This window comes from Pseudoliparis swirei, chromosome 5, assembly GCF_029220125.1.
Source record: "Pseudoliparis swirei isolate HS2019 ecotype Mariana Trench chromosome 5, NWPU_hadal_v1, whole genome shotgun sequence".
Taxonomy (NCBI): Eukaryota; Metazoa; Chordata; class Actinopteri; order Perciformes; family Liparidae; genus Pseudoliparis; species Pseudoliparis swirei.
Window position 1 is genome coordinate 12,998,560 of NC_079392.1, and position 21,617 is coordinate 13,020,176.

Sequence of the window (21,617 nt, forward strand, 5' to 3'; positions counted from 1 at the left end):
TGAATATACAAGACTCTATTAGAGCAGTATTTGTTTATTAGAATGAATCTGTGTTTGACACTTAAGTGTTAAATGTCAAAATCTTCTTCATAAAAACCACACAGAGCCACAGGAAGAGGGTGTTTTTTGGTGACGTGGCTCTTGAATGAAGCGGTTGTTGCTCCTCGTTCCCTCGTGCAGGAATTATTCATGATGGGGGGAAACACAAAAAATAACAAAAACCTCCTTTTAGTCCTTCTAAATGATCCATATCAGCTCTTCTCATCCACACGCACGCCTGTCCAACCTGAAACAGAGACAAGACACATTAATCACTAACATATTTTAAACATATTTTAGGAAGCATTGTACCGCAGTAAAAGCTGGAACAGAGCGTCATTAGTTCCATCAGTAAGAGTAAAAAGAAACCTCTGCAGGGAAATAAAAAGGATTTATTTGGGCACACGACAGGTTCACAGTGCTGGTCTGATGGTGGTTAATATGATTCATTTCTATTAAACAATAATACGCAGAAACCTTTTTATTTATGAAGCTACATTTTCTGTTGTCTTCCGATTTATGTTCATTGACAGAAAGATTAACATTTATAACCTTTTAATATACAACTGTAGCAGGCCTGAGGCCGCCACCCGTGGGTTTCCCCCCCCAGCACCAAGGATCCGCCAGACAGCACGAGGGTTTGTTCCAAGACATATTTATTGGCCCACACACGACACCGAGCAGACCGCAAAACACGTGCCTCTGCTCACCTTCCCCTCTCCACTCTCGAGTGGGAGCTTTTATAAGGGTGGCCTCGGCTGCTGAGTGATTGCCAATCACCAGCAGCCGAGGCCAAATCAGACACAGCTGCCACAACAACTAATAATGCTTCATCACGATGTTTTCTCTCTGCGATATTTAGAGCACAACAATCAATTACTCATTTATTATACCTGGCTATTCCCACCTATGTATCGTACACATATTTTAAGGTACTTGTACAAATGTTGAGTAAAGTGGCTGGGCCTGTACGAAGAAAACGTCTCAACCAGCCGACTGATTCCATCATTGTTGATGTTCATGGATTGTTCAACATAAAAGATAATGTAAAACAATTTTTTTACGGTGTTCGAGTGTCACGGCTGTTCCTCGTTTCCAGCGCTGGGCGTTCGGTTGCGGATTTGACTCCTCAGCTGTTCGATGAGTTCGGGGTTCTGCTGCTGCATCTGCTGAGCAAACTGCTGACCTCTGCAAAAAATGACGACAGCACAGGACATCGTCAACCTTCTGATACTTTATTCACCCAGCGGCCACGACACGGATGAATGTCGGTATGATCCTTCTGCTGAGGTACGTACGCCTGGATTAGTCCTGATAAATCTCCGGCTCCAGCGGGTGCTCCAGCGGGTGCTCCAGCGGAGGTTCCAGTGGGCGCCGCACTTCCTCCTAGTCCTCCGCCTGGTCCACCTCCGCCTTGCCCTGCTCCTAGTCCTCCACCTACTTGCCCTGCTCCTAGTCCGCCTAGTCCTGCTCCTTGCCCGCCTAGTCCTGCTCCTAGTCCTGCTCCTAGTCCGCCTAGTCCTGCTCCTCCTCCGGGCACCCCGCCGTATGCTCCTGACATCATCCCCGACATCCTAAGAGAGAGAGGAGACAGGAAGTTACCCTCAACAAAACACCAGAGAGGAAGAAATTGACCGAGAGAAACCTAAAATCAACTCACATCTGCTGAACCTGTGGATTCGTCATCAGAGAGGATGCCTGCAGGGAGACAGATGTTTAGGTGTTCAAGAAAACGTTGTAATGGCTCACTAAGCAGAGGTCGAACAGGATGTGCAGCAGGATTGACAGGAAGACACTCAGAAGCAGTAGCCCTCCACAAGCTTCTCTGACCTCTAACCTTACACAACTGAGTGTTACTGTAGGATACTAAAATTATTAGATTCAATTAGAAAAAGGTATTAATCCTCAGTGGAGAAACTTATGTTGCTAAAATTCCATACAAATATATAACAATATACTCATACAGACAACAGACACAGACCATAGTGCACAGCAGACAAGGAGCAAACACCAGAGAATGCCATATAAAACATGACCGACATCAGAAAGATGATAAATCTAAAAGACTACGACCAACGGTGTTCATTTAAAAAAATCAAACTGCTCCTGGAACAAAAGACCTTCTGAGTTGTTCAGTAGGACACTGGCATCCTGAGGTGCTCACTGAATTAACTTCCAAGTTCATTAGAAAGACGGTGTCGTGGATGGCCTTTAAAAGAAACAATAGTATTGTGTTCTCTTTTCTGTCGTGGCCTCGAGTGAGTCCGGGGGAAGGCCAATCACCGAGCCAGCCTTTCTGATCTTATTGATCCTGTTTTTATCATCCGCAGTTATGACGCATTTATCACTGGTGAAACCTCCTCTTTCTTCTCTCCTTCATTTATTACACCAGCTGACAAAAGATTCAACCTCCCGTTTATAGGCCAGGTTATTGCCTCGGGTAAGTAGGCCAACCAGGTCAGAGTCATCTGATAACATGGCTCTGCATATCGTCTGCATATAAACTGTTCCATGTGGAGCTCCAGTTTTCGTTAAAATAGTGTAGATAGAGACCAAACAGTATAATTACAACTACCAGGTCAGACAAGTGACATCATTAAGGTCCAAAACGACTCTTCCCCTAGAGTTAAATTGGCAAAGAGAAGTCTTAATCTCAGGGAATATTTCTTTTGTATTAGGTAAATCGTCCCAGTACAACCACCTAATTACCCCTTATGTAAATCATTACGGTCCTGTATGTTGTAAAGTGCACTAATCACCAAATCCAGGGCCGAGGGCTAGGAGGCGGGGCTAAAGTAAACACTAGCGCGCTTGCACAAAGCGGCCCCATCTATGCTGGAAGAGCATTCATCTACATTCTATAACTTGTTTTGCTTCAAGCGACACAGAAACTTTCATAGGACTGAACAGGGCACCACCCCCCCCACACTGAATCCACCCAGGGTTCAGAGACAAAAACCCTCCACACAGGAGCCCCATCACTGGATCTACCCCTTATTGTTAATATGACTTCCCTAAGTAACTGCACTTATTTTTGTGTTTGTGCTGCTGCAACAACCACATGTCTGGTCTCGGGATCAATAGGAGGTTTCCCTCATCTCATCTTACAAACATATATATGTGCTGAGCTCTCTTATAACACCTCCCATCTGTGGAAAATGTGTTTTCAATGATGGTGACAGACGAAACAAGAGAAAGAGTGTTTGAGCTCTCACCATGTTCATGAAGCCGGGGTTACTGAGCAGACCGGCCAGATCTACTCCACCCATCCCTGCTGTCTGAGAGATAGAAAGAGAGATAAGGGCAGACTCATCACAGCATCACCGGTTTAGAAAAGCCATCCTCCTCTTCTCTTCTGTTCTTACTGGACTGGACGTTTCTATCTTCTCCTCTGCAATCTTCAGATTGGTTTTGTACGTGTCGTTGTCGGGGTCGAGCTCCAGAGCTTTCTTGTAGAAAGTTGCTGCTTCTGTGTGTTTGTTAAGGCTGGCCAGAGCCAAACTGAAACACAGCGACACATCAGGACACCCAAAGAATAAGAATCAATTCATCCTTTACTTTTGATGCTCTATATTGAATTGTGCATTTAATATTTGTTGGTGCCTTGTGCGAGTATAGACCAGGCTTAATGCCGAGAATCAGTAATTATCTTTTATGTTGTACACTTTTACGACTAGAGGACAGAAGGAGATTTAGAGCCGACTGAGGAAGCTGCTGCATGTCAGGAGAAGAGCGTTTATACAGAAGGCGTACCCCATCCTCCCGTAGGCTTTGCTGTAGTTTGGGTCGATGCCGATGGCCTGTTCACAGTCCTGCACCGCTCCGGCATAGTTCCCTAGTTTGCTGTACGCTGCGGCCCTGCAACACATTTTATTCAAAGAAAAATGTTATATAGATATGGAAAAACTTAATTCATGTGTTAATGCACATTGAAAACACTTCAGTGTGACGATCTCATTCCCTTTTCTTTTCTTCCTCTTGACTTTAGTCTGTCTGTCCAGCTGCCTCACTGCGGTAGCAGTCAGGCAGCTGCTCTCTACTTTTTGCTAAATAAGTGAGGATACTGAGGTTCAATGAACTCGATTTGTAGTTTATAGTTGCTGCCTTGGATTAGAGCACAAACAGTTCGGTTTTAGAGTCAATCATTTTGTCTGAACTAGGATTTACAGAAATACCTTCTTTTTTTTTCACAACGGGAGGGGAAATCTTTAAGTGGATTGAGAAGTAACCCTCATTAACTGCGCACCTTTCTCACTCATGGCTAGAACTTTATAATATAACAATAACCAACAACAAATTATTGAACACCGTCATATAGAGGTTAATACAACCGTTGGCTAATTCAATACATATGGCACAAAATCATTTGGCACACATTTTAAATTGTGGTGATATTCCAGACCTTTGCATGAGGAAATTCTCTCTAACTGGACCTCGCTGAATTTGAGTTGAATACCCCTGGTCGACACTTTTAAACCTGTTGAACTGAGTCCTGACGGCACACTGACCTGTTGCAGTAATAGACGGCGTTCTGAGGGTTCATGGCAATGGCCTTTGAGTAAAACTCAACAGCGGCCGCAAAGTTCTCCACTTTCATTTGGTCGTTACCTGCAGATCAAAACACATCACCTCATTACTGACGAATGAAATCCGGGACAGAATACAAACGCAGCAGCAGCCACTCTAAAGATAAAAGGGAAGAGTTTCCTCCTCGTCGTTTGCCGTCTCACCGTCGGTTTTGAGCGTCTCTGCCTCGTCTCTCTGTTCCTCTGTGAGGGAGTTCAGAGGTGGTGGAGAAGCAGAGTTGTTGTTGACCTGCAACTCAGTTGGAAACTGAAACAACAAAAATCACACACACAGAATAAGTCAGACATCACCAGTTTGAAATACTTCATTGTGTCAACAAAAGCACATCCAGAAAGACCCCCAACTGTCACGATTTTATCCTTAAATCCATAGTGATAGATTTCCCATGTCCAAGCCACACCGGGTTATCATTACCTTGTCTGTGGCTGAGGCAAAGATCTCCGGTAACGTCATGGGGACGGCGAGGGTCTGGTCATCAGTCGAGATTTCATACGCCGTCTCCAAACACTGAACAGCAACTGCAGAACAACACACACACACTATGTAAACACACACGATGACGAGTCCTACAACCGGGCCTGTACAAAGAACAGTTAGTATCTTTCATCGAGAAAAAATACCATAACACTTGGTCGTTACATCTCCATTAGTCTCAAGTTTACATCATACATGTGTGTTTCTTGGGAAGCAAAACAACTCTTAGTTGAATCTGGGGGCTGATGGGAAACAATGTATATCACAACATTTATCAAAGCTATGGATGTCCTGATCCAAGTCCTTCGATATTCATCATCTGCTGAAGTTATTTGGATATTTACCTAAATGTCAATTGAATATGTCTTTCCAACAAGCTTGATGCAAATACTTATACTGTTCCGATAAAAAACTATTAAAGGACCCATATTATGCCCATTTTTCCACAAGTTGATATGGTTCCTTGGGGTCTTAATGAAATGTTTGTAACATATTTTGGTCAAAATACCACAAGAATCATTTCAAACAGCACCCTTTTTACCCTGTCAAAAACACCTCCCCACAGATAAACCCGTTTTGAGTGCCTGTTCCTTTAAATGCTAATGAGCCAGCTCCCCCCTCTCCCCCTCTCCCCTCCTCCACGAGATGCGCTCGCCTAGCTGCTGCCTGTCTACTGCAGATGAAGATAGCGTCGTGCAACCATATCGTTTTGAACCAGTCAGACCCTGAACAAGAAGAGGCTCCCGAACAAGTTCGAGAAGTTAGGGCTCAACAGGACGTTTCTGAATGTCACTTCTACATTATTTTTTGTTTGTACATCGGCTAAGGTCTCACAGTCTTGTTAGCGGTTTTGAGAGCATCGTGGTGCTAGAGATTCGAGTACGTGAATAGTTTGTGCATGTATGAGTATGTAGCAAATACAGTGTTTATGTAAGTTACAGTTTGTGAAAGTGTTTGTGTAAATGCAAGTAACGGGAACGCCATAAAGATATAAATGCTACATGAGTAAAGTTCCATCTGTAAACTAAAGTGTTATCTGACAACAGTAAGTGACCAAGCAGGGGCGGGGGTAACGTTTTTACCTCCATTAATTAGCGTTTAAACCTTGTTTACTTATTAAATCGTTGTATTTGATGACTTATGACTTATTTGATGACTCATGTCTGTAATATGAACACAACTTTCAAATAAACTTTACCTGCAAAGTTGTGGTGGGGGGCGGTCCAAGGCCATGTAGCCAGACTCCCTACATGGGCGTGCTTCAAAATCTACGTAGACGTTGGTGGTGATCCCATTGGACGCACTCAAGCATATCGTTTCTGATATAGAGGAACCACAACAAGCCGCATGAGTTGTTTTTTCCAAGCGTTTTTGTGTTGGGAGACATGCCAGATACCCAAATTAACGTATAGAAGCACTAAAAAAGTGGAATTTTCATAATATGTCCCCTTTAAGATAATCGGTTTAAATTATTGAGTGATGAACGAAAGTGTTGTTGAGAGCATTTAATGTAATAAGAATGATCAGCTGAGGGCATGTCTCACTTTGTTCTTGAAGTTCCAACAGCTCTCAATACTCCCCCCACTCTGAATCAATTATTCTAATGACAAAGTCTTCACCAACATTAGAGACCTATGAATGAACAGGGTTTGGAGAATCCTACTCTGAACTTGTGCCACACAGAGAAAGAAAAGTGAAGAGGGCTTAAAGATAAACATGATAAATATCCTTGCAGGACTTTCTTATCTCTAGTTCAACCGCTTGCATTGGTTTTAGTCTACATTGGTTTTAGTCTACTATAATCCTGGATCAATCATTGAAGATCTTAATGAGTATAATGGGAAATACACAATATGACTGCACATTTTAGTTACGTTGTCTGCCCCTTCCTGTTGCTCGCGGAGGACTCACCTTCCAGACTCTCCTGGGCGCCTGAGGTCAGATTCCCTGACTGTAGCTGGTCATGGAGGAACTGGAGGATGGAGAAGGCGAGACGCTTGTTGTCCGTCATGGCGAGGGTGGCTCAAACTGTGGTCACTGAGGGAGAGAGACCCTGGAAAGTCAACACAACAAGATGAGGGGAAAACCGGCTGGATAACCAAGTTGTCATGTCATTAATTGTCACGAAAAATGAAAAGACAAACATCAATATTTTTTGTATTCAGAAACTCTGTGTCAAATTAGATGCATCTATTTGAAGTTGTGGAATGTAACCCAGTACAATGACTCTAATTTGAGGCACTTGTACTTTAGACATCTACTTTACTAAATTTGTAGCTACTTTTTAAATGATAGTTTACCACCCCCCTCATGCCCTCCCTCGACTAAAATGTACTAACTGCAGTGTGTCATTTGTACTTTTAACACTTAAAGTACATTGTGCGTATCCATATTCAGGCTTAAATTATTTATTAGCATTGTAGTATTTTCAAAGTGTAGAATACTACCTTCTCCCCACCAGTGTCACACACAGAGAGAGAGAGGCACACTAGTGTTGCTCCCACTCCAGCTAGCCTCCTTTAGCATTAGCATGGAGAACATTCTAGAAACTCAAGCTAAACACTACTTGGCGTGACTGTCTTAGCATCGCTAAAGCCTGCCAGCTAACACGAGCCATCTTGGTTTTGAAAAGTCGTGACTGAACAAGTTGACAACAACCGATAGGAACACAACGTTTACAAGTAATGTGAGGGACCTTTTCTACCGCAGCTGAGAGGTCATTCTGAACTTGAGCTCATCTTCAATTTTAACGAAGTTAGCAGGTTACTTTTAGCTAAGCTTGCTAGCATGAAAAAAAGCCATCTCTTCCTTTAAAAAAAACCGGTGTACGCGTGTGTGACGTTGGTTCCACTGTAGAGTTGTATTGTTAAATAAAGTTTACACGAATCCCGAATCAACATTCTGGCAAGTTAACGTGGCTTCGCGTCTAAGTAGCAGGCATTACGGTGTATGCGTTATATTAGGGACTATGGCCGAAATCCATTATCTTTTCAGTAAATTCGGCTCAGTTATCTTATTTTACAGCAACTGGGCTCAACAGATTGCCACTACACGTCTCCTTTCTCGTGCGATAACAACGTTTTAACCCGCCAATAAAAACAGTAACAGTAGTTATTTAAGCGTGCATTGGTTTATGTAGCGTACGCCGAATTGGAGATGGGTTGAAAGCCCATTACATGTCTCAAGGAGTGCACTTTCACCAAGAAGCAAAGCCATGTTGTACTGCCCGACTTTTAAAAGGGGCTCGGCCTGACGTGATATCAAAACTACAACCGCGAGATGCTAACCGCTAGCGAGCTAGCTGATCACATTCCGTTGACTGCAACCTGGCTGCCGTGTAAGAAACATATCATGATGCCTCATATAACGCGAAGGCACAGCAATGCGTGTTTCCTACCAGCTGTCTCTGTGTTTCAGTTGTCGATTGGCCCGGTAACGGATGAGTTGACGTTAGCCCCACTCCTTCGAGTAATCGTAGCCGTCATTCAGCTAGCTACTTAGCTTGACGCGGAGATACGTCGTCATGCGTAGGCGCCTGCGTGGTGTCTCGTGTTGCTGGTTTATGGCGTCAAGTTACCAGCAACACCAACCGGAAAACACATAAAGTTTGGCAAACTTGCCTTCAGAATAAGCGCTCTATTTATTATACTGTAATTACTTTGCAGATTCTGATACAATTAAACATAATAGTATAATGTATTATTATAGATTTAATTTACTCTAACTGTATTCATCTCCAGGGAGAAGGGAATTAAAATGCTGCATAATAATATACCATAACATATATAAAACATAACATAACATAACATTCTGCACATACTTTTGTTACTTAAATACTTATTGATGCTAATAATGTGTACTTTTTGAATGCAATGCTGCTACTTGTAAATTAATATTTTCAGAATATGATAGTATTACTTTATAATCTAATACTTTACACATGGTATATAATACAATATATTTAAAATCAGTTTGGTGCTGTTGGGTTTGCTGCGAGAAATGCTCCTCGTGTCGGGTTTTATTTTGAAATCTATGACCAGAAGTGTAATTCCGCTCCTGTCGCAGCCAGGTGGTCCTGCACTCAGCTGCCTGACAGTTCACCACACGGACCGAGCGAACTTTCATTCAATACCTGAAATATGGGGCCGACAGGTGAGCTTTGTGCGAAATGTTTTTTGTGTGACTGAATCATTTTAATGTGACATATTCTTCGTGGGCACCATGTTTCCTCTCTGATCGTGTCTGTAATCGTTTAGATTTAATTAGCTTTGATCACTGAGTCTGTCTGAGCTAGTTTTAGCCCTGACGTTCGCTAGCTTAGCTGTTGTGCTGTAACGTCAGGCTTTTACCAGTAAATTGCTTAAAACGCACGAGACGCGTTACTTTAGTATTTTAGTATTTAGTTAACAAATTAAACCAGCTGGATTGTGATGGTGGTTCGTTTATGTGCAGCTCTGCGTCGATTCTCTCCTGTTAGTGTAACGTTAGCATGATAGCTTACTCTGCTTATTCACTGAGCTAACAAACTGTTGAGCAAAGTTGACTGACAGCCGAGTTTTTATATATGACTGACAGCGGAGAAAGGGGCCACCATATATATATATATATATATATATATGAGTACCATAATTAAAATGATTCTTACCTAAACCAGCTGTTACAAATACATGCTGCATATGTGTTCATGTGAAATAATATTCCAATGAGATACACCATAAGTAAACACACTGTCCTCAGAGTACTTTTTATAATGATACCGGAAGTACATTTAGCTGGTCATACTTTTAGTATTTTACCGATTACAATTTGACGTGTTAGTATTAGTTAGTCAATCTGATTTCCTCTTCCATCACTGACCTGTCCTTTTTACTTCCTGCTCACCTGTCCTGGTGTCTCAGGTGAGGTGGTGTTTGGCAGCGTGGTGCCGGTCTGTGTAGAGAACCGGCTACGTTGGGACCTAACCCCCGAGCAGATCCAGGAGCTTTCCGAGGAGCTCATCGCCAACACCAAGACTGTGTACGACGCCGTCGGAGCGCTGGACCTCGACGGCGTCACCTTCGAGAACACGCTGAAAGCCCTCGCCGACGTAGAGGTCGAGTACACCGGTCAGTGTCCACTATTTGGCAGCCTCTGTCAAAGCTGTAGCTCATGGGTTCTAATGATGGCCGTCTTTCTTTTTTTTTCAAAGCCAGGAAATGAAAATACATTTTTATATATTTCCACAGTTATTTAGAGTTTTTCAGAAAATATACAAGGTTTCAGAGACGAGTGAAACAATTTTCAATTTTCTATTATACATATCTTCATTTTCTGTATTTATTGTCTTATTAGACAGTACATACAAACCTCTGCATATATGTAAACATAAAGGGTATAATAACAAAAAACTAAAATATATAAAAACAACTTTTGCAATGTTATTTCAAAGTTAAGAGCTATCATATAAACTCAGACCGCTGATATACAATATAATAGTCTCCTTTTACAGTCAAAGTATCAACAATTTCTAATAAAAAAAACATACACTATAAGTTGAACTACCACCAATTAACAATAACTACAAGTTGTGCTTATTATTTTACATAAAGAACCTGCAGATGTGTGAGAGCTGTCTCTGGCTCTCAACTCCTACCCCATTAGTTCCTACTGAAGACGCTCAGTAATTTCCCAACAGAGCTGGTCACTGTAGTTTTTATCAAACCAACAGGAGGAAATAGCGCATTTATTGTGGACTATTTTCAAAGGTGGATGAATCCACATCTGGTGCTCTCGTGAGTATTTGTGGCAGCAGGCTGGCGGGTGTGGGAATTAGTCAGAAATAAACTCCAGTGTGTGTTCATGGTGAACACAATACTTGTCAGTAGATCCAATCACTGTTGGTTTGAGTCTGAACATCAATGGAAATGCAGAACATCTAAAGTGTAAATATTGCTGTATTCTGGGGACATTAAAGTCATTGGCTAGCAGAGATTTAAAATAAAATTATATTTAACTAAATTTAGCCTCATGCCGCTTACAGCCCTGGATGCTGAAGCAGCTTCGTACACATTGTGAGCTCTGCATTAAAGCGCCGCGTCGGCAGAATTTGATGAAAAGGCTCGTCGGCAGTTTGCAGAGAAAGCTGCCGCTGCGACAATAAAGAGAGTTTTTGTATGGAGGCAGCTGAAAGCCTCAAAATGCCTCCAGCACGCTGCTGCAGGAGGGAATACCAACACCGTTCCTGATCTTATCTTCAGTTCATACACAAGTGTTAATGATTAATGAACGAGAGCATGTCAGAGGTTTTTTGATGGTTGCCCATTTCAAACTGGAAAAAACATCAATATCACCCAAAATGGTTTGCAAACAAAAGGCACTGTGAATAAGCAAGAAGATGACGAGTGTGACCGCCAAAACGCCATAAACCAAACTACTTCGGCGAAGAGGGATTGTCCTTAACTATATACTCGTATCTCGTATTCATGGACAACTTTATAAAAGCCTGAAAAAATTAAAGTAATAAATGCATTACAAAGGTCCAATTTCGTGCAAAATATTTGCGCAAATGAAAATTTGAAGGACCTCCGGGTTTCTAAAGAATCTCTAAAAAACCCAAATCGTCCGTCTTTGTAAAATCCTGAGATCATGCAAGTTAGAAAATTCAGTGCACGGCCACCACTCACTCACGTTCTGCTCATTTCCTGTCGCGCGGACAAGACCTCAGAATCGGGTTACTGTAACGGAGTCGTTTAACATTTTGAAGAGTACATCAAAGAGGTTAAATGATCAGTCGATTTAATGACAAATTAAAGTGCAGGAAATCCAGTTGACTGACTAACTCTAGCTGTGTTGTCTCCCTGTTCGGTCCTGACCCCTCACCCTCCTCGCACCCCTCAGTCCAAAGGAACATGTTGGACTTCCCGCAGCACGTCTCTTCCAGTAAGGAGGTCCGGACGGCGAGCACCGACGCCGACAAGCGTCTGTCCGAGTTCGACGTGGAGATGAGCATGAGGGAGGACGTCCACCAGAGGATTGTCGCCCTGGAGGTGAGAGAGGGAGAGAGGGATGGAGAGATGAGTGCTTGATGGGTTTCTTCCTTCTATCTTTTCACATTTGGACATGTGGCTTCCGCTAGTAGCCGAACTCTCAGGTTTTACCAACGGAGGTCATATTTATCAAACTCGCTGAACAGTGAAAATAAATAACACTAGCAAGTGTTACTCGGAGGTCAACTCATAACCGAGTTGAAACTTAAGATGTTTAACTTTCTTTAAACTTTCCCCAAAGTTGGTTTGACGATACTGGGTAACACTGGTCTTCATAGCAGATTTGGCAACATTTGAACTATACTGTTGATCTAAAAGATACATTTGAGGTCATGGTGGCAATAAACTTGCAACACGTTTGTCATGGGAAACCTAAAGGCCAAGCTGGATGTGCTAATTTGGTGTCATTTGGAGAATGTGTCATCAAAATATCATTGAAAATGAAAATGTGGATGCGCCTCGTCTTGAGGTGGCCGAGACGCAACGTGAAGCTCCCAGCAGCCTCTGAGGCAGACTGCAGCTACGCTGATGAAACTTCACATGCAGTTAAATTCAGGCCATGCAAAAACGAACAAACGAACGGATCACAGATTAAACTAAAGTTATATTTTGAATTTGTTTTCTGACTTACCATCTGGTTAAACTATATATTCATTGTAGGTCTGAACAAGTAGTTTAACACTATTGAATCAACTGAAAACATTATACCATCATTTTAACCAATTTTCTAAGTGGATTGTTAATGGAATGTTTGCTAAAAACGGTCCGGACCGGGAAACAGTTCTGTTACATTGATCATGTGTGCAGACACACACTCTGTCATAAGTCTCTCCAGATGTTAAAGCCGAGGAAACAAATTCCCCTTAAAACACATTTCCTTGCGTCTCTCCATGCATCCCTGGCCTAAGATGCAGCGAAAAGACGCAAGTGAGGAAAACAGGGATGCAATTAAGAGAGTTGGGATGAACCCACAGTCTGCAAAACCGGCAGGAAGAGACCAGGATCAGCCGAGCAGACGAACGAGACTCGGCGTGTGCGCTCGGTTGCAAGGCCGAGGCGAGCTGTAAGAGTACATCAACAATAAAAAACAGAGAGGCCCGATCCTAAGTGTGATTAAGTGTGCTTGTGTCATTGTGCTTGTGGAGACTCTCGTGGTAACAGGAGCACGTTACTCTAACAAGAGTGAGTCTGAGGTACGCCTTTGAACCAAACTGGTCTAGGCAGCTCTTAAATTGTTGGGACAATATTTCTCTGATATTCTATGACCAGTGATCAGCTTCTTGACAGGCGGGGTCAATTTTGTATGTTTTGAGTAGAAGCACTCGGATACCAGTAGCTCTCATTGCCTCTTAAATCCAGGATCTGCAGCCACTTCAGTGACATTTGGACCCGTTTCAGTTCTCCCCTCTAGTTTCCCGCTCTCATGAAGTCTCTCTGTTTCCGTCTACAGAAGAAGGTGGACGCCGGCAGCCTCACTGCAGAGTCCAAGCGGTACATGGAGCGGCTGATCAAGCTGGGGCAGAGGAACGGCCTCCACCTGCCCACAGAGACACAAGAGGTAGCCGACCTATGATTATTTATTGATCATTATTACTCTTCATGCTTCACCGAGAATCAACTCTCCCATTCTCTCTGTTGGATATTATGGTTATTGACACTTTTTCGAGGGTGATTTATTATTTTTCAAAACTGATGTGCTAATGTCATCTCGTTTGTTAAAAATGTTTTTTTTGACAACCCAAAACAAAGGGCATCAAAAAAGTATGTCGAGGTCAAACTCTCAGCATTCTGTTCTTCCCATCTTGTTTTGTTGGTGTGAAAAGATGGAACAGATACTTCTTCTTGTTGTTACAAAGCTTTAACACACCAGACATCTCTAATATTTATATTATTATTATTAATATATGTATTTAATTCAATGGAATGGCCGGTTAAAAGAACACAGTCAGGTGAAGTGTTTTCAAATCACTGGAGATTACCTTTGTTTCTTATTTTATTATGAAGTTGTGTTTCTCATCTCCCGGTGTTGTATCAGATCTCAGTATTTGACTCTGCTGTGACAGGAGATCAAGACCATCAAAAAGAAGCTAAGCAACCTTTGCATCGACTTCAACAAGAACCTGAACGAGGACACGACCAGCCTGTCCTTCACCAGAGACGAGCTGGGTGAGTCCCGAGCCCTCAGACCCCCCCCCATGTCTCTTCCCTCCTCCCTCTCAGTGTACTGACGTGCCCCGTGTGGTGGTGTCGCTTTTTCAGGCGGCCTCCCCGAGGATTTCCTGAGCTCCCTGGAGAAGGACGGAGAGTCGCTGAAGGTCACCCTGAAGTACCCTCACTACTTCCCCACCATGAAGAAGTGCTTCGTCCCAGAGACCCGCCAGAAGCTGGAGGAGGCCTTCAACTCCCGCTGCAAAGAGGTGAGGTCCAGATGGTATAAATCCTTTCAGAGGCGGCTAGTGCAGGAAGTCCCACAGCGTGCAGAGCTGGACAATGACAATTAATGAACATTGAACCTTTTGAATAAAAAAACGAGGCGGCAATTGTTTAAATAACTCATTTCAGATTCTGAAATGTGAGAAGTCGGCTGCTGTTTCTCATCAAACACGAAATGCAGTTTAAAGACGTCCAGTTTGGAGACCAAAACAAGTTCCTCCTAAAAACATTCACAGCTATGTTAAATGCTGTTTTTGTTCCAGATTTACTTCTACGACGACATGTTTGAGTGGTTTTGTCCACAATTTGTATTGGTTGTAACAACATTGTTAATCTGGAAACGCGGCGACGCCACTGATAAGACAGGTGGACACAGCCGAGCAGGGAACTGGATTCATCCATGAAAGGGCTAAACTGTGTGCTTGTGCTTTCAGGAGAACTCGGCTATCCTGAAGGAGGTGGTGGAGCTGCGGGCTCAGAAAAGCTCCACGCTGGGCTTCACCACACACGCCGACTTCGTCCTGGAGATGAACATGGCCAAGTCTGAGAAGAAGGTGGCCGGCTTCCTGGGTGAGCGTCTTTACGACCGGAAGTTACACATTCCGGCTCTGATAACCTGCAGAGAAACGCACGTGTTGCAACAAGAACCATTATCATCGTTGTGCCGAGGGTTTAACATGAGCGATATTAGACTACTGGAGGATTTGTGGTCCAAGAATACGGAGGTTTCACCACCGAGCTCAGACATGAGCGCAATTCTCCATTCAGTATCAAACTTGTTTGTCTTGCTTTACACTGCAGATGAAAAGTAAACAGTGACACAGATGCCAGAAATGAGAGAAATTAGATCAGACAAAGACAATCTTCCTGTTTATAAAACTATGAGGTCCTGCGTCACCTGTTAGAGGGAAATAACTCTGTCGTGTCATTTCAGAGGAGCTGTCCCGTAAGCTGAAGCCCCTGGGCGATGAAGAGCGCTCTGTCATCCTCAAAATGAAGGAGAAGGAGTGCCAGAAGAGGAGTCTGCCCTTCAACGGGGAGCTGCACGCCTGGGACACCCGCTACTTCATGACCCAGGTAAGAGCTGCGGGGCGTTGACCGAGGTCCTCCTCCAAAAAGACAGATTAACGCTGGGCTCTTTTAAAAAAATGTAGGATTGATTTTTTGATCGACAAAACCCAAAACATTTAAGGGAAAATGGAATGGAAAGTTAATTTTACTTATTTTCTGGTTTAATTTTATTTTCTGGTTTAGTTTGTACTTACTTGTTTACATTTTTAAAGATACTAATTGTGTAAGTTTAAAGAGACAAAGTAAACAAGTTAATTGCACAGGTAAAATTTTATATATTTTAATTAATCAATCAATCTTCTCCTTGTCTTCTCCCTCTTCCTGGTCCTCCTCCCCTCTTGATCTTTTGTGTCTCTTTTTCTCACCCCTCTTCTTCTCCTTTTCCTCCTCTCAGGTGGAGGAGACTCAGTACGCAGTGGATCAGAACCTGTTGAAGGAGTACTTCCCCATGGAGGTGGTGACTCTGGGCCTGTTGGACATCTACCAGGAGCTGCTGGGTCTGTCCTTCGAGCTGGTGGACGGAGCCGCCGTGTGGCACCCGGATGTCACTCTGTACCGTGTGAAGGACCGCAGCAGTGGTCAGGTGGTCGGCCAGTTCTACCTGGACCTCTTCCCCAGGTGAGGTCCGTCTTTATTTAGGGGAATACTTAGATGCGGGTCTCCAGGTGTCTTCCTCTTCCTCTCCTGGTCTGCCTCTCGAGTCTTTACCTTTTCCTTGTTTTCCTTTTCTCACCCCTACCACCTCTTTCCTCCTCTTCCTTTACTCCCCCGACCACCTTTTCCATCTCTTCTCCTCTTCTTTCTCGTCCACCTCCTTCGCCTTCTTTGTCTTTTTCCTCCTCATCTGCTTCCTCCTTCTCTCCCTCCCCCTCCTCATGTGTCTTCTTACTCCATCGCTGCTTTCTACTCCTCCTCCTACTAAATGCATAAATGTCTCTTCTCACATCTGCCCTCCCCCACAGGGAGGGGAAGTACGGCCACGCCGCCTGCTTCGGCCTGCAGCCCGGCTGTCTGCTGCCCGACGGCACCCGTCAGATGTCGGTGGCGGCCATGGTGGCCAACTTCAGCAAGCCGACGGCCGACGCCCCGTCGCTGCTGCAGCACGACGAGGTGGAAACGTACTTCCACGAGTTCGGACACGTCATGCACCAGCTCTGCGCCGAGGTACTACAGCTGTGACCCTTCACCTGTAGTTACTGGGGTCAGAGAGGACCGCGCTATACGTCTGAATGCTCTTTCAGGACTCCTGTTTCAGTGTTTTCACAAAAATGCAAGCTGGAATTAACTGGCAACGTGTTCTTCAAACCTCCCAGTAGAAGCAGAAGGTTAGTGTAGGTTAACACGAGAGGAATAGCAGCTGAACAAGTCAGTTTAAACCTTTTCAATTGAACCATGAACTGACTCAACATTTAGAGCGGCACTGTTGTGGTTCATTAATGATGAAGGGTCACTGACGCTTTTTTGGACAGGAAAACAAGTTAAACATCAAAGTTCAACAGTGTTCTCCTCTCGTCATGCAACACTGGGGACGATGAAGAAACTGAATTGGATTAATTTAATTCTTAAAATCTAATTTAACTGTTTGTTGTCTAAATCATTCAGTTTTTAAATTATTTTTGGAACTCTTTTCTCAGAAAAACTTTGTATCAGTTGATTCCTAACAGGTGTGTGTCTAATTTGTACACTTGGACAAGTCACACAGCGGGTGAGCACCCCAATGTAATCGTTGATACGGGTTAGACAAAGATCAGGGGAGAGACGCAAACCTGATTCAGCACCTCAGCTCAGGGTTTAGCTAAATTGCGTGTAGCAGTCCGGTAGTCACTTCCTGTCGGCTGCTTTCAGAGTGTGCATGTTTGCTTGTAGGCGGACTACGCCATGTTCAGCGGGACTCACGTGGAGCGGGACTTTGTGGAGGCTCCGTCTCAGATGTTGGAGAACTGGGTCTGGGAGCGGGAGCCCCTTCAGAGGATGTCCAAGCACTACAAGACCGGCAAACCCATCCCAGAGGAGCTGCTCGAAAAACTCATCAAGTCCCGCCTTGCCAACACTGGTGAGTACCGAACAGGAAGCAGCACTTTAGTACGGACTCGATAGCTTTGAGACACAAAGCGCTCACGCCGACTGTGACTCTGCCGCAGGTCTGTTCAACTTGAGGCAGATCATCCTCGCTAAAGTGGACCAGGCTTTGCACACCAGGAACGGACTCGACGCCGCCGAGGAGTACGGACGCCTCTGTCAGGAGGTCCTGGGAATCCCTGCCTCAGCAGGTCACTTTTGAAATGCTTTACATACCGTCCATTGTTCTATAATAATAATAATAATCATTTATTTTATATAGCGCTTCTCAAGACACTCGAAGTCGCTTTACAGTTCAGATTCCAGTAGTCATACACACACAGTCATACCGGTGGTGGTAAGCTACATCAGTAGCCACAGCTGCCCTGGGGCAGACTGACGGAAGCGTGGCAGCCAATCAGCGCCTACGGCCCCTCCGACCACCACCAACACTCATTCACATCCATACGAACCGGGGTGAGGCTGCAGTGCATGTCTTTATGATGGTGGGGGAAACCGGAGTACCCGGAGGAAACCCACGCAGACACGAGGAGAACATGCAAACTCCACACAGAAAGGACCTGGAACGACCGGGATTCGAACCCAGGGCCTTCTTGCTGTGAGGCGACAGTGCTAACCACTGAGCCGTTCTGCACTTGAACACAACAAAACAAACACACAGTGGGCCATACTTTCAAATATCAGGGTCATTTCTCAACTGATGGTTTTAACAAGTGTTGCTGTTATTGGTAGCAGCTTTGATTATAATATGCGCACAAATGCTTTTTAAATTGTCCGTTGCCTTCGCGTGTAATTTACCGCGAAGAAGCAAGAAGATGACGAGTCTAATCGGCAAAACCCCATAAACCATCCTCCAGTATGCCAAGGAGGGATTGTTATGATCTGTAAACTCATATTGATAGATGACTTTATAACCTTTATACAACCCCTGTTAAAGGAGCCCTGTCCTGTACTTGGGCTACTGAGGCGTTTTGGTTTCCTCCGGCTAGATGGCTTGACGCCATCTGGTCTTCTGCTGTTTGCTGTTCGGTCCCGACAATTGCCTCCGACACGTTGAATGTGAGAGAAACGTTTTAATGATGTTTAAGTCCGGTATCAAAAACAAACAACAAGCTCACCGCGATACGGTCAAAACCCTTTCCCGTTCCGGGGTCAAAACACCTGCCGTCACCAATTACCTCTTGATTAATATAGGTGTAGGAAAATACCCTCGACAGCGCCACCCAGTGTATACATAGACATACATGAACCCGCACAACATTTGGCTCTTACAACCCCTGTAAAGAAAGGTCACAAATGTTATGCATTATAAAGACACAAAGGTCAAAAGTGCTGGAAAATATTGACTCAAATGTTCATTTTGATGACGTCCGATTTAAAAGCAAATTGTCTGTCTTTGTAAAACCCTTAGACATGTAAATCTGGCTTCTCAGTGAAGTATTTGTGAAGGTCTGAAAAGCCCCTTAGTTTCAAAAAATACAAACAGTGGCGCATTCCCAAACCATGATGACGTCGACTCACGCCGACTTAACTCTGGCGCATATAAAGAAAGCTTGTGGCCCCTCGGGTCTGAGTCCATCTCATCAGACAGAAAGGGGCTCTACCTACTGGCCCACTTTAGAACTACAGCCAGTTCAGTGAAGCTGCGCTGACATTTATTTCAGCAGAAATGAAGGTGGTATCTGTTCCCCCACCATTGTGGCCTGCCTAAAGACTGGCTCAGGAGTGAGCAGGGTCGTCCTTCAATCATCGGCGGTTCAATCCCCGGCTCCGCTAGCCTATGTCGATGTGTCCTTGGGCAAGACACTTAACCCCAAAATGGCTCTCGTAGCTGTGACTACGGTGTGTGAATGTTGATTAGTCCTGATGGGCAGGTGGCCCCTCCCATCAATTTATGAATGGGTGAATGATGTCATGTTGTGTTAAAGCACGTTGAGTGGATTGAAGACTCTGATATACAAAGAAAAACATTCTGATATTTAAGTTTGGAATAATGTCACTTATACATGTAGTTAAAGTATTGACCTTTGACCTCCGTCTCTCTGCAGGAACCAACATGCCGGCGACCTTTGGGCACCTGGCCGGCGGTTACGATGCTCAGTACTACGGTTACCTGTGGAGCGAGGTGTTCTCCATGGACATGTTCTTCGCTCGCTTCAAAAAGGAGGGAATCATGAACCCGAAGGTCAGCTGAAGAGAAAAATAAAAAAAGATATTAATGTTGTTAATTAGAATAATCACCAGGTGAATTGTATGATGGGTAGGACAAATGTCAGCTGATTTCTCATAAACAAAGGTAACGAATGACATTTACTCAAGTATTGTACCTGAGTAAAAATGTTGATGTATTTGTACTTTGAGTATTTCCATTTTTCTACTTATACTTAATACTTATACTCAACTATATCTCAGATGGAATTATTGTACATTTCAAAGCACTACATTTGTCATTTATGATACAACGCAACATATAATCAATAAATAAATGATGTTATTGTAGTTCAAGATAAACATGTATTGATCTGCAGGCTTAAATTCAAGAACTGCCCAGCAAGATATAAAGTAAAGAAGTAAACCTTTAACAAAAATATCTAATTGATAACAAATATTCTGAAATGGTTCACTTTGCATAATGAGTACTTTTACTTTGAGTAGTTTAAGTGTATTTTGATACTAATACTTTTGTACTTTATCTTTAATATGCAAGTATATTTTGAATGTAGGACTTTTACTTATAATCAAGTATTTCTGTACAGTGGCATTGGTACTTTTACTGAAGTAAAATATCATAGTACGTGAGGTTATTGGTCACAGGTCTGATCGGAGCATGTAGGACCAGCTGGTGTTGGTATCATCTTCACAGTTATGCGTTAGAACAGGAGTCAGGACAGCTGGTCATTTCAAATAGTTTGTCAAAAAGTGAGACTGGAGTGATAATCCAAGTATAGAAACATGGAAAAAAGGTTTTTGACAATCTGTTTTCTGTTTTGGTTGGATTTTTTTAAAAATATTTGATGATACGAATCCAAACATTCTTTCACTCAGCCTTTTCCTTAAAAAAAAGTCTTTTTTTAATGTTTAAATGCATACATTTGTGTTTATTTTGGATGAAATAAGAATGTATTAATTGTGCAGCAGTTGAAGTGCATAGTATGAAAGAGTGCAAAAAAAATAAAAAGATTATAAATAAGATATTTAGGAAAAACCTCTCAGATGGATATTGGTGTTTAGCTTAGCTTAGCACAAAGACTAGAAGCAGGGGGAAACTGTTAGCCTTAAAATACAGAGGCACTTCAAAGTAGATTTTGACTGACTGTGAATCCCTCTCTCCTGATTGGTCTTCCAGGTGGGACAGGACTACAGGAAGTACATCCTGGGACCCGGCGGCTCCCAAGACGCCTCTGAGATGCTGAGGAAGTTTCTAGGGCGGGAACCAAAACAGGAAGCGTTCCTGCTGAGCAAAGGACTGATGGTGGAGCAGGGTGCACCCGCGCCGTGTCCCTGCTGACCAATCACAGCAGCCGTCTCCACCACCCGATCCCTTCCCAGCAGGGACAAAGGACTGACATTTTCTAGAAAAAAGGGGGAAAAAGTGAAATGTTGCTCAATGTGGGAAAGAAATTAGCATAAATAAAAACTGATTTGAGGTGATGTTGTCTTCTGTGTCTGAATAATAACTGATATTACATGGAAATGATCTCAACAGAAGCCTCGGGCCTGCAGTAATAAACCAAATCAAACGTAACCCATAGGTATTCAAAGATCAGGTTACGCGTGCACAAAATATAATAAAATAATTCATACCTGCTGCCAAATGACTTGCCAACTTATTGAAATTTGAAAGATGAACTCATGGTATTGTTTGAGTGTATTGTTTGAGGGGAAATGGGCAAAGTGAAGCTATGTTTG

General features: G+C 43.4%; 2 protein-coding genes across 3 annotated transcripts; one reads left to right on the plus strand and one right to left on the minus strand.

The window, feature by feature from the left end:
* Window positions 1–18: 18 nt before the first annotated feature.
* On the minus strand, window positions 19–8,628 carry sgta (small glutamine rich tetratricopeptide repeat co-chaperone alpha). 2 transcript variants are annotated; one of them, XM_056414088.1, is made up of 12 exons: window positions 8,498–8,628; window positions 7,012–7,137; window positions 5,041–5,144; window positions 4,770–4,872; window positions 4,548–4,647; window positions 3,793–3,897; window positions 3,405–3,540; window positions 3,255–3,317; window positions 1,700–1,737; window positions 1,338–1,613; window positions 1,104–1,227; window positions 19–286 (listed from the first exon to the last, which is right to left on the minus strand). In XM_056414088.1, exons 2-11 carry the CDS (start codon window positions 7,109–7,111, stop codon window positions 1,116–1,118), a joined length of 1,137 nt encoding a protein of 378 aa, XP_056270063.1. In that variant the 5' UTR covers window positions 7,112–7,137; window positions 8,498–8,628; the 3' UTR covers window positions 19–286; window positions 1,104–1,115. The 2 variants fall into 2 exon arrangements, with proteins under 2 accessions (XP_056270063.1, XP_056270062.1); XM_056414087.1 differs by having other exon boundaries at window positions 7,012–7,153; window positions 8,498–8,627.
* thop1 (thimet oligopeptidase 1) lies at window positions 7,473–21,359 on the plus strand. Its single transcript, XM_056414085.1, has 15 exons — window positions 7,473–7,816; window positions 9,166–9,252; window positions 9,999–10,205; window positions 11,977–12,125; window positions 13,576–13,683; window positions 14,189–14,291; window positions 14,385–14,542; window positions 14,993–15,128; window positions 15,493–15,635; window positions 16,024–16,247; window positions 16,592–16,793; window positions 17,496–17,682; window positions 17,771–17,899; window positions 19,757–19,893; window positions 21,055–21,359. Exons 2-15 carry the CDS (start codon window positions 9,240–9,242, stop codon window positions 21,214–21,216), a joined length of 2,058 nt encoding a protein of 685 aa, XP_056270060.1. The 5' UTR covers window positions 7,473–7,816; window positions 9,166–9,239; the 3' UTR covers window positions 21,217–21,359.
* Window positions 21,360–21,617: the final 258 nt, after the last annotated feature.

Excerpts from the sequence above, each read along its gene's own strand:
- thop1 (XM_056414085.1), top strand. Across the intron at positions 17,900-19,756 it reads GGGAATCCCTGCCTCAGCAG|GAACCAACATGCCGGCGACC; the intron begins GTCACTTTTGAA and ends GTCTCTCTGCAG. Across the intron at positions 19,894-21,054 it reads AGGGAATCATGAACCCGAAG|GTGGGACAGGACTACAGGAA; the intron begins GTCAGCTGAAGA and ends TTGGTCTTCCAG.
- sgta (XM_056414088.1), bottom strand. The coding sequence starts at position 7,111 with ATGACGGACAACAAGCGTCTCGCCTTCTCCATCCTCCAGTTCCTCCAT. Across the intron at positions 5,145-7,011 it reads CGCCCAGGAGAGTCTGGAAG|TTGCTGTTCAGTGTTTGGAG; the intron begins GTGAGTCCTCCG and ends GTTGTTCTGCAG. Across the intron at positions 1,228-1,337 it reads TTATCAGGACTAATCCAGGC|AGGTCAGCAGTTTGCTCAGC; the intron begins GTACGTACCTCA and ends CATTTTTTGCAG.